Below are 12,997 nucleotides of genomic sequence, written 5' to 3'. Positions count from 1 at the left end.
ACCTTCTCCTTCAAAATTTTTTCCAAGACCTTGCATACTACAGATGTCAAACTAACAGGCCTATAATTACTTGGATCACTTTTTTTCCCTTTCTTAAAAATAGGAACTATGTTAGCAATTCTCCAATCATACGGTACAACCCCTGAGTTTACAGATTCATTAAAAATTCTTGCTAATGGGCTTGCAATTTCTTGTGCCAATTCTTTTAATATTCTTGGATGAAGATTATCTGGGCCCCCCGATTTAGTCCCATTAAGCTGTTTGAGTTTCGCTTCTACCTCAGATATGGTGATGTCTACCTCCATATCCTCATTCCCATTTATCATGCTACCATTATCCCTAAGATCCTCTTTAGTCTTATTAAAGACTGAGGCAAAGTATTTGTTTAGATATTGGGCCATGCCTAGATTATCCTTGACCTCCACTCCATCCTCAGTTTTTAGCGGTCCCACTTCTTCTTTCTTTGTTTTCTTCCTATTTATATGACTATAGAACCTTTTACTATTGGTTTTAATTCCCTTTGCAAGGTCCAACTCTACTTGACTTTTAGCCTGTCTCACTTTATCCCTACATATTCTGACCTCAATAAGGTAGCTTTCCTTACTGATCCCTCCCTTCTTCCACTCCCTATATGCTTTCTGCTTTTTCTTAATTACCTCTCTAAGATGCTTGCTCATCCAGCTTGGTCTACAACTCCTGCCTATGAATTTTTTCCCCTTTCTTGGGATGCAGGCTTCCGATAGCTTCTGCAGCTTTAATTTAAAATAATCCCAGGCCTCCTCTACCTTTAAACCCATAAATTCTTCAGTCCAATCCACTTCCCTAACTAATTTCCTTAATTTTTGAAAGTCAGCCCTTTTGAAATCAAAAACCCTAGTTGCAGATTTATTTTTGTTAATCCTTCCATTCAGTTTGAACTGAATTATCTCATGATCACTTGAGCCAAGATTATCCCCTATGACCATTTCCTCTATGAGGTCCTCATTACTCACCAAGACCAAATCTAAAATGGCATCCCCTCTAGTCGGTTCAGCAACTACTTGCTGAAGGAATCCATCAGCTATCGCATCTAGGAAAATCTGAGCCCTATTATTATTACTAGCACTCGTCCTCCAGTCTATATCTGGGAAGTTAAAGTCTCCCATGATCACACAGTTTCCATTAGTATTTACTTTATTAAAAACATTAAAAAGGGCTCTATCCATATCCAAATTAGATCCCGGCGGTCTATAGCACACCCCAAGCACTATCCCAGGGGAGGCTCTAATAGTTTTCTTCCCCAATTTAATTGTTGCCCAGACAGACTCAGTCATATCCATTTCATCGCTTCTTATTTCTTTACATTCTATCTCATCATTGATATAGAGTGCTACTCCACCACCTTTACCTTTATTTCGGTCTTTCCTAAACAGCACATACCCTTCAATACCTGTAGCCCAGTCATGACTACTATTCCACCAGGTCTCTGTTATACCTATAATATCTGGTTTCACTTCCTGCACCAGTAACTCTAGTTCCTCCATTTTATTACCTAGGCTCCTTGCATTAGTGTACAAACATCTTAATTTTTGCTGTTTGGCCTCACTCACATTCTGTACCCTATTAGGCACGGTTATTTTACTACCAGTATAACCTATTAGACTTGTATCTACACTGCCCTTCCTCCTACCTACAGCTGTATCCACTCTTACTTCATTTTCTTTCCACTCTATGCTAAATTCTGGCGTGGAGATTACCTGGACATCTCCCAACCATCTCCCCCAATTCCTAGTTTAAAGCTCTCTTAATCAGTTGTGCCAACCTCCATCCTAGTACTTTTACTCTATACTATACAGATTTCATGGGGGAGACCAACGTTTCTCACATCGGGGGTCTTGACTCAAAATGGAGTTGCAGGGTGGTCACAAGGTTATTTTATGGGGGTTGCAGTATTGCCACCCTTACTTCTGTGCTGCCTTCAGAGCTGGGCAGCAGGAGAGTGGTGGCTCTTGGCTGGGTGCCCACCTCTGAAGGCAGCGCCCAGCCAGCAGCGGTGGAGAAGTAAGGGTGGCAATACAATACCATGCCATCCTTACTTCTGCTCTGGTGCTGGTGGTGGCTCTACCTTCAGAGCAGGGCTCTCAGCCAGCAGCCGCCACGCTCCAGCAGCCTGCACTGCTCTGAAGGCAGCGCTGCTGCCAGCAGCAGTGCAGAAGTAAGGGTAGCAGTACCGCAAACCCCCCCCCCCCCGCCCCCAATAACCTTGTGATGTCCTCCCAACTCCTTTTTAGGTCAGGACCCCTACAATTACACCACCAGAATATTTCACATTTAAATAGCTGAAATCATGAAATTTATGATTTTTAAGATCCTGTGACCGTGAAATTGGTAGGGCCCTACACATGAGACAAAAATTACCGGAGTGGTAAATAGTGACGGGGACAGGTCAGTTATATAGACAGCCCTGGATTGCTTGACAAGATGGACTCATTTGAACATATTTTTAAAGACATACAAATGCAAGGTCATACGTCTAAGAACAAAGAATGTAGGTCTCACTTACAAGCTAGAGGCCTGTATCCTGGAATGCCGTGACACCAAGAAGAACTGTAGGGGTAATAGTAGTAGATAATCAGTTGAACATGGGATGCTGTAGCTAAGAGGACGAACACCATCCCTGGATATATAAACAATGGAATATCAAGTAGGAATGGGGACATGATATTACATCTGTATACAGCATTAGTGAAACCATTACAGTAATGTCGTATTCATTTCTGGTGTCAGCACTTCAAAAAGTATGTTGAAAAATTGGAAAGGGTTCAGAAAAGAGCTACCAGAATAATTCAAGGTCTGGAAAACATGCTTTATAGTAAGAGACTAAAGAAGATCAATCTGTTTAGTTTATCCAAGAGATGGTTAAAAGATGACTTGATTACAGTCTGCAAGTATCTACATAGAAAAGAGATTTCTGATAAGTAGGTGGTTCTTTAAATCATTAAAAGGGCAACTTAGTATGTGGCAAGCCAGGGTGTGACTATACAGCACACTAGCCTATCAATACTAAGGGCTTGTCTACACAGTGTGGAAAAAGTGCTCTAGAGGGATGCAATTTGTAGAATGCTCTAATGTTTTGCGTTCTAACTGCCCCAAGTAGATCCTGCACAGAACTATGTTATCGCAAACTAGGTACCTTTTAGAATGGGCCAGCAGGGTCTATGCAGGGCAGTTAGAGTGCTCTACAAATCATATCCCTCTCAAGCGCTTTGCCATGCTGGGTCCTAAGTGGACCCTGCTGCTGCACACTAAGGACAAAGTATATTTTGGAACTTTTAGTGTGCTGTAGTAGGGTCCACACAGCGAGTCACTGTACAGCAAGTTAGTGCACCGTACATTCATGCCATGGATTGTTGCACACCAAGTCTTTGTGTGGACAAGCCCAAAGGTATAATGAGATCCTGTGGTTAGAAGCTGAAGCTAGATAATTCAGACTAGAAATAACGTACACATTTTTTAGAGAAAGAGGGTAATTAACCATTGGAACAGCTTACCTAGGTTTGTAACTAATTGTCCCTCAGTTGAAGTCTTTAAATAAAGACTGGATATCTTTCTAAAAGTTTACTGCATCTAACAAGTTTTTGATGCAGAAATTACAGGTAAGGTTCTTTGGACTGCATTAGGCAGGAGGTGAGACTAGATAACTATAATAGAATAATAGATTTTAAGGCTAGGTGGGACCATGACTTTCTCAGGATGTGGTTTTTAAGGAAATAATTGTTGATTATTGAATACTTTTCTCATGTGTATATTTTGTTTTATTTGTTTTACAGTGGGTAAATCAAAATCCACAGTTAAGGTAAGTGGAGTAATGATTCCTTGATTTTTAGATAAGAACCAAAAAGACAATAGTTAATATCTTTTCAAAATGTGTTTAAATAGCGATTTCTGATGTGTCTAAATATCTGTGGTCAATGTTAACTATGAAAGAATGAAGTTCCATTGTCAAAACTCATGGTAGCTGACGAAGTAGGTAGGATTAATATGATAGGTAGGATTAATATAATCCCTCTATCCCTGGAAAATACTCTGCATGCAGTATGCCTGAAACTTAGTTAACTAAGACAAATTCTCAGAACAGAGATTAAAAAAAAGACAGTAGTACAATGAACCACATTGGATAACGTTCTGATGATTAAAGTGATTAGTTGGAAGCCACAGAGACTCTGGCATCAAAGCTGGGTACTGAAACCAGATTTTCTTGAGTCTCATTCCAGTATCTTAACCACAAGGCCATCCTTACTTTTTGGATGAACTAGAAGGGAGTAAGATTTGAGATGGAGAAGCCAGAGGAGAGGATGTTTCAGTAGTTAAGGCAAGAGAGAACCAAAGCATAGATAAGTATTACAGCTGAAGGGAAACTGCGAGGGAGAGATTTATATAGTACAGAACAAAATAAGGTTTGGCAACATACTGATTTGTGGGGAGAAGAGGGGAAAAATATGCCTGGTTCCAGCAGCCAAGCTTTAGAAATTTTTAGCCATGTTGAATTTGAAGAAAAGCAACATGACTTTCAGGAAGAGATGATAAGAGTTGTCAGCCTGAATAGAGGTGGAGAGGTCAGAAGTGAATGGACAGTCATCATCAGCATAGAAATGTTAAGCAAGATCATGGGAGTAGATGAAGTCACCCAAGAACATACATAAGATACAGGGGGAGAAAGAGGGAGTGAGAATCAAGGGAGATCTCTGGGGAACTCCAGCGGAGAGGTGGAGAAGAAGATTAAAGGAACTCCTATGCAGTTAATACATATCAGCAGCCATTGTAATGAAATAGCTGCCTTGTCTTTTGTCATTCTGAAACCTTACTTAGAAACAAATTGTGCCTTCAGATGCTTGCATACAACTCCTGTTCATATCTATAAGAGTTGCACATGAGTCTTTTGAGGGATGAATTCGCCACTTACTGTGAACCATAATAGCTCAGCCTGAGATGACTTGTTCTGATTTCTATGGGTTCAAGGTTGCCTTGGGGATGGGATAGGATGGAGAAGGTGAAGAGAAATCATTTTTACTATCCACATTACTTCCTACAATTACAAGTCTGTTAGATAATACTGGTTTTAGAGTATAGATAATACTGTGGTTTTCCTTCAGTTTGCAGAAGATAGTAGTTTATCTTGGGTAAATGTGTTTTTAAAGAATACTTACCTGAAAACTGTCTCTTTCCCCAGCACCCACATCTGCCTGAGCCCTTCATACCTGATCAGATAAATGTGACTTTTAACAGGTCTAATGCCCTTGCATTTATGATGCTTACCCAGCCGGAAGACATTCATACAACTCTATCCTATGACATTATATTGAAATAATTGGGCCCACTATTTGAAAGGAGACTAGATTAGGCCTGGCATGCAAGAGGTTAAAGGAAAATTATCCTGTTTTGTTCACCAAAAGGTTTGAAATCTGACCGTTGAATGCAAATACATTTTAAATTAGTGCTTCTGATCAGAACCAGATTATTAAAATTTTATTTTGATTTTTCGCTAGCAGCAACCATAACGCAGAAGAGGGATTATTATCTCTAATACCAGCAGTATGGGACAAGTGACCATACCGTAAAACTAATTTCCATACTGTTGCTTTAGACATTCATATTCAAATTAAAAAATTAACAGTAATGCATACTTTGGAGCCAAGTCCCCTTCTCAGTTATATTAGTATTCATCTGGAGTCATTCCATTTAGTGAATTAGAGTTTCTACTAATGTAACAGAGAACAGAATTGGCTTTTACTATTTAGACATGACAGATAGAATACGTGTGCTTTTACTGCCTGAAGGAAGGAAAAGACTACGGGCACATAGTTTTATCTTTCATAGGATATTAAAGTAAATAAACTGTTATTGTTTTAGCAGATGGGTAATAAAACTAAAATCCTCAAACATCCATTGAGAACAACACAGTCTGGACATGTTCTGAAATCAACACAAAATTCCTGTGTCAAGCATGAACATATTTTAGCAAAAGACAGAAGTGGCTCAAGATGGTCAGCAATAAAAGGTGAAAAAACCTGTGTGACTTTGTCATCATCTAAAGATTCATCAAAGGAATCCTTAAATAAAAACCATGCTTTGATTATCCAAAAAGACAACACAGCTGGAATGCCGGATTTACAGAACCCTAATAAAATTGCTGTTAAAAAGCCCAAACAGAAGTCTCAAAAACCTCATATCTCAGGTGAAGATCTAAGGAACAGTTTGGTGTGTTTAACACAAGAGCAACTTGAACAGATTCTGATAACTGTAAAACAAGGAACCAAAATTGAGTCCCAGGCCCAGGAGGAAAAGCAAGAAGAAACAAGTAAGATATATATCCTGCAGCAAAAATGAAATTTTCTCTTACTGGTAGCTTTTAGAAGGTTTGTATTATGGAAATTAATCGCAGATATTTGAAATAAAAATGAAATGCTTTAACTTTGCATTTAAAATTTCGGGCAGTCTGTTGAATAATTAAATGTACAGTTTCCAAAAAAAAGTTATTTTATATTTATTAAACATCAAAGGCACTTTTTGAGTAAAAAGAAAATATTTCAACTTATTTTTAAAAGGAACATTTTCCATTATAAATTAAAAACTACACAGCCATCTCTAAGTTATTACTGTGAATTTACATACTTATTAAATTACGATTATCTTCTGATATATATTGTCTTCAGTTATGTAAAGAGTCACTCAGATGTTTTTGTTGGGAAGCTAATTTCTCCCAGGTCTGTTTTATCTAAATGTATAAATATTTACAAGTTGTTCCTCTAAACAAGAGGCTATCTCTAGACATGGAATATGATACATAATTGAAAATTCTCTCTCAAGCACATCACTCAAGGAAAGTAAATAGGAAAAGATCACAAGTGAGTAGGGATTAAAACCTCCCTCCCAGAGGATCCAACATAGTACTGTTTTGGAGCAGACTTGTTTGGGAGGGTGAGCAGAGGTAAGTGCTATATTAGGCCCTGATCTTGAAAATGTGCACCCATTTAACCTTTTGCACAAGGAGCTGATCTGGTCCACTACAGAATTCATTAGGATGCTTCATTAAGTGAGTGTTTGCGGGGTCTGGCCCTTTGACAGTTGTATACATTTGAAGATTCTCTTTTTCGTGTGTGAGTGAGAGAGAAATATTTGGAAGACTGTGGGCCCAGTTAAAAAGACCTGACTTACTTCACCACAAAATCAGTTTCATGCTCCAGCAGAAGGGGGTAATATAGTACATACTGGAACATATAATGTTGGCTTCAGTAGAGCAAGATCAGATTTCCAGCATTTGGTCCTAAGTGTGTCTGTTGAAAGTCTTAACTAACATGCCAAATATGATTATGTTCAGTGATGAGGCCACCAGTTCACTAGAAACTAGACTGAGGCCACCAGCTCATTTCAGTTGCTATGAACCTGTTCCTTGTTCAAACTAGTGACGTAGATGAGCTAGATTATTTTAAAATAAAGACTAGATTTGACACTGACAGTCTTCCCACAAGGAAGAGATACCATCACTTTTGGATCTATTCTTACTTTACTGAGAGAAGAGGTTCATATAGCCTATCCATGTGTGAGACTGTGACAGTGTCTGAGTGAAACGATCATATTGATGGGCCAAAATTAACCAGAACAAACTGATTTTCCCTTAGACCTGTAGAAAACATTAGATAATATTAAGACTATTGGGAAAAATTGATTACATATCATCAAGAGGAAGAAGAAAGCAATTTTCTTGGTTCATTCAGACATTTCCTGAGTACCTGCTACATTAATCAGAATTATACTTGCAAGTCATAAATCCAATTTGACCATGCAGGATTGAATAACTCCCATTAATGCCAATGAAAGTTATTCTTAAAGTGCATGTAGGGGTGGTTGAGTGTGTGTGTGCACATGCACGCAAGAGAATCCCATCTTTCAAATTTAGGTCCTGATCCTATAAGCCCTTTGTGTGCTGAACTCCCCTAAAGTTCCAACTGTGGATTGCTGCAGGATCAGCTCCTTAATTTTGTAGCCATAGTTGCTTTTTTAAAATGTATGTTAAGATTGAAGTTTATGAAAAAATTGATCTAACAGTTTATCAGAGGAAATATAAAAGCCAAGGTTTTTTTTATTCCTTTTTGGACTGAACACAGTATCTGTATTTCACGCTGAATTGTTACATGTGGGATTGTAGTTTGATTTCAATTAGAGCTATAGTTATATTATTGATAGCTAATTTCACATCTGGGTTAATATTTCCAAATGTGTCATTAGGAACTCTTGATTATGTTAAGCAATGGTATGTAAAAAATTCTAGTTTCAGTTTAGCTGTGAAATGGAGCAGCTGGCAAATCAGTTCAAACCAACTATTATTGCATACTGATGTATTTTCTATTTTAAATATCGTCTTCAATATTTTTGTACATTTAAGGTTTTTTTTTTTTATCCTAATACCCTTGCCTATATTTCTGGGGGGGAAAGCACCCAAACACGTTGTATATTCTCTGTTTTCTAAAGATGATTATTTTTTAGAAGTCTATTTTTGGGGTTAGAGCAAGGAAGAGTGATGGAGATAACTTCTTTTAAAGCTATTGGAAGATGTTTAATCCCCTGTGTGCCCCTGCAATAACAGACATCTTTCATCTGTTTTCCCTAAAAACAGTATCCATCATTGATTTTAGTTTCTATACTTATTTGAAATACAAGTTTAGAGTCTCCTAGCATGCATGTTAAGAGTGGTTTTCAGATCATTTTAATGACACCTTGTTATTAGTATTATTTATATCACAGTAGCACCGTGAGGTCCCAGCCAAGATCAGCGCCATTGTAATAGATGCTGTGCATATACATGTTAAGAAACAGTTCCTATCCCAAATAGCTTACAGGTTTAAGAAGGGAAAAGAAGGGTTTGGGATATTTATCCTTGCTTTACAGTTGTAGAACAGTCACAGAGGGATTAAGGGACTTGCCCAAAGTCACAAAGTAATTTGTAGGACAACTGAACCAAGGTCTCCTCAGTTCTAGTCCAATTCCTTAACCACAATGCCATCCTTCCTATCACATTCACTTATGCACAAGATAACATCTTACTGCAAACACATTTACCAGAGAGTTTGTGCCCTTAAAATAACTAGGTTATTTAAGAATATTCTAAGTAGACTCTTGGAAAGCAAAATTGCAAGCAACTCCATCAACATTTAGTGCAGAATTGAATCATTTTAGGCATTGCACTGTGTTGAAGTTATGTGGCGTGTCAGCAGGAGTCCTAGAAATCATTGTACCTCAAGGAGAGGTAATACCCTGCCAGTGCTCAGAGGAAGTGCTTCCATTGCTTAATGTCACTCCCCTGTATGTACACCCCTTCTGAGGTGTGCTACTTAGTAGTTCTAGTGTTCATGTGAGCTTCAGCTCCACTAATTTGAATTAGCCAGGTTGTACGGTTAATATAAACTATTGTACACAATGTGGAGTGACAATCTAGTGCAGTATTTATTAACATGGACATTTTACTTTGTAGGCCAAAACAAACACTCAAATATTAGCACTGCTGCTAATCAGGCCCCACAAGAGGAGAACATAATGGGATTACTCCAAAAAGCTGATGAAGTTTCATCTGTCCCAAATGAAAATAATTATGCCTCAAGCAGAAAACAAGCAGCATCTGAGCAGGCTGAACAGAAAGTTATGTATGTAGATCTGTTAATTAATCATCCAAAATACCTTTTTTTTATTCTTGTATCCTATATTAAACTTTTAATATGAATACATTAGTAATGAAATGGAACCTGAGTAGTTCCAATGTAAATTAATTGCTAATTTAAAATTAGGCACTTTGGCTTTTAAAAATAAATTAATTTTGTTTTTTTCTGCAGTAAGAATTCATGGAAACCAGCTGATATATTTAGTACCCTAGGTGAAAGAGAAGGGGATAAAATGTTGTTAGAAGCAAAGAAGTCCCAGTGGAAGAAGGAACTAGGTATGCATTAAAATATAATTTGCCATATTTATATTAAGCAGTGTATTATGTTGTAGCATTGGTCACTTAATATAGTCAAAACTTCAATTTTTTTCAAGTTATAAAGGTTTAAATCTATTGATAAGATTAGAGTTTAAAAGTGTTTTAAATATTCTCTATCAGTTTGTGTTTTTTCTGTTTGTAAAACACATTTGCTTGAGCTTCTAATTAGACTTGGCTAAAATAGCTTTTTATTTTTAAAACCTTTCCTTGTTTTGTTTCAGACAGAATTTTCATGCCTGTAGATAAAGAAGTATTCATCCTTGCACTGGTGCCTATGCCAGGGCAGGAACTGACAGGAGTCAGTTTATGACTTATCTTCCCTATGCAGCAAATACATCGCTAGTGGAGCCCTTGGAGCAGGCTAGGGCATTCCACAGAGCAGCCATAACTTTCTCTCCTGTAGCAATAGCTTTTGTGGGCCATGGCATGGTCACAGAGTGATCCAGGCACTGGTCCATCCCAATCATTCCTCTTGTCTTTAACACACCTCCTTCCTCCTCTAGTCTGGTCCTACCTGGACCTCCAGCAATAACAGCACTGAGGCTCTCTGTGCTGCAGATATTCTTCTGAGGCCTGATGTCTACCCTTTGGCTCTTTTGCTGCAGCCTCGCTGGCTCAAAGGGGCGTAGCATAGCACTGAATCTGATCCACAGGTTTCAGTTACTACTGTAGAGTCATCAGGTAGAAAGCAAACACTGTTTTGGTAGGGAGAGGGAAAGATGTAGAAAGGGATATGAATTTGGTCCCATCTCCCATTTTAAATAGACTTGTAGGAATCTATACTCAGTCCTGGCATCCAAATTCTGAACACCATTGTGGTATAAGCTTTTTTTAAAACATAACTATTGATATTTGTCTTTGAATCAATGTTTTCAGGAGAATAAGATCTTCTAAGGTTACTGGAAATTCCTAATGGAATAATGAAGCCATTAATTCCTATAGAGCAGATTTTGTTTAACCTTGATGTAAACTGTCTGGACAAAAAACCCTCCAAAATCTCCCATCATATTAATGGGTTTGATCCTGCACAGTGATACACCAGTTCTAACCTGGTGTAACTTATTTGGTTTCAGTACAATTGTACTGGCACAAAACTAACAATGAAATGAGGAGAATTCAGGGCCTCTGCTATTTCTTAAGCAACACATGCAATATTTTTGATAAATATTTTCCTGAGTCACTGATAGTCCTTCACAGTTTTATCCTCTCCCAATAAAGATTTCCAGTTGCCTCCTGTTTCCACATCCTCTGCAGCCATCTTTCTCACAGGCAGAGCCTTTCAACACTTAAAACAAATATCTGGTTAGAAAGATTAATCAGGCAAAGGCCAGTTACCCATCTTAAGCTGCTTACACTATGTTTTTTATATTACCACACTGCATATTACTCTTTTTTGAAATTGCATTTACTTATATTTACTTATTCTAAAAAAAATTGTTTTAAAGACGAACAGATAGCTTTAAAGAAGAAATTAAAAGAAACTTCGGAGCGACAGACAAAATACTACCGTTGGGAGCAAACGGATGGTGATGGTGATAAAAACCATTTGGAAAAACTGGAGACAGTTAATCAAGCTAAAGTAAGGCTAGCAAGGAACCATTCAATAAAAGCAATGTGTGTCTTAGAGAACAAATTAATTTAGTTTTTTTATAGTGCTATATTTTGTTCATATTTCAGAATTGCTCTATAAGAGCTTGTTTTCAATGTGTATCCACTGATTACTTGTAAAATCTGCATTTAGGGATAAATCCCAGCACACAGGTCATGTTACTAGGCTGTGCACTTGTAGATTCCATTTCCTCTCCCTGGTAGAAAAACAGTAGTAAAGATCTTTGTATGTCCTAACAGAGCCCTGAAGGACCCTGTATGAAGCCCTTATTGTGTGGGTGGTTGGGGTGGGGAAGTGGCCAGTGATCCCATGTCCACTCTCTCCTGCCTGTCTTGCATCAGACCCCCTCAGTGTTGCCACAGAAAGCCTATGGAGAGCTTCTTGTCAAGTGAAATCAGCCTCTTAGCCTCATACTTTGCTTATAATTTGTGACTTTGTTCATACTGTAGCTATCATTTAATTCCTACCTCTGTACTTTAATTCTGGTGTTTCTTAGTAACCTTTATTCTTAATTTGTTGACTTTTTCCTCTTTCATTGTTCTGTGGTTTGAGAAGAATAAAACAGTATAGTTATGATCAGTCAAGCAATACTTAGGTTGCTCATTAATTTTGCTGTTTAATACATTTGCCCTCTTGTGCAAATACAGTATGTAGAACCAATTAGATTAAAGGCAAGTTCAACTATAAGAATCTACATATCTAAACCAATATTTAGTTTGCGTGTCTGAGTAGGATGTATCCTCTACTAATAGAAAGGAAAACAAATTCAGTCACTCTATCTTAATCTTATCCAAGGATCTGGTACCTAATATGTCTTGACTTAGGAAGCAAGACTCTTTTTTTGAGGTTTAAAAATATAATTGCACCCTGATAAATAGGTGATAATGGCAGCCTTTTGGGAACATAACCAGGATGGACTGGGTTTAACTCTATCTATTTCATTGGACCCTGCCAAGCAGAATTCTCCAGGTTGTAGCATCTATCACCATTATGGCATATGTAGTCTTTTATCATAGAATGATAGAATATTAGGGTTGGAAGAGACCTCAGGAGTTCATCTAGTCCAATCCCCTGCTCAAAGCAGGACCAACACCAACTAAATCATCCCAGCCAGGGCTTTGTCAAGCCGGGCCTTAAAAACCTCTAAGGATGGAGATTCCACCACCTCCCTAGGTAACCCATTCCAGTGCTTCACCACCCTTCTAGTGAAATAATTTTTCCTAATATCCAACCTAGACTTCCCCCACTGCAACTTGAGACCATTGCTTCTTCTGTCATCACTGAGAACAGTCTAGCTCCATCCTCCTTGGAACCCCCCTTCAGGTAATCGAAGGTTGCTATCAAATTCCCCCCCCCCACTCTTCTCTTCTGCAGACTAA

The 12,997-nt window shown here is 38.1% G+C and overlaps 1 protein-coding gene across 14 annotated transcripts in view; it reads left to right on the top strand.

Annotated features, from left to right (window-relative positions):
• Window positions 1-12,997, top strand: part of CCDC66 (coiled-coil domain containing 66) — a 90,092-nt gene that overhangs the window by 5,995 nt on the left and 71,100 nt on the right. For 11 of the 14 annotated variants that reach the window (XR_007357819.2, XR_007357816.2, XR_007357815.2 and 8 more), the window contains exons 3-7: window positions 3,810-3,835; window positions 5,890-6,337; window positions 9,509-9,677; window positions 9,864-9,967; window positions 11,455-11,588. Coding sequence is in view for 8 of the 14 variants with exons in the window: in XM_075130326.1 (XP_074986427.1) it covers window positions 3,810-3,835; window positions 5,890-6,337; window positions 9,509-9,677; window positions 9,864-9,967; window positions 11,455-11,588 (881 nt within the window). In the remaining 6 variants the exon portion in view is untranslated. Of the gene's footprint in view, window positions 1-3,809; window positions 3,836-5,889; window positions 6,396-9,508; window positions 9,678-9,863; window positions 9,968-11,454; window positions 11,589-12,997 lie in introns of those variants that run through there. The other 3 variants (XM_048859249.2, XM_075130325.1, XM_075130328.1) reach the window with 2 other exon arrangements.

The sequence above is a fragment of the Caretta caretta genome, chromosome 7, assembly GCF_965140235.1.
Source record: "Caretta caretta isolate rCarCar2 chromosome 7, rCarCar1.hap1, whole genome shotgun sequence".
Taxonomy (NCBI): domain Eukaryota; kingdom Metazoa; phylum Chordata; order Testudines; family Cheloniidae; genus Caretta; species Caretta caretta.
The sequence above is the reverse complement of the archived record's forward strand: the minus strand, read 5'-3'. Positions and strand labels throughout refer to the sequence as shown.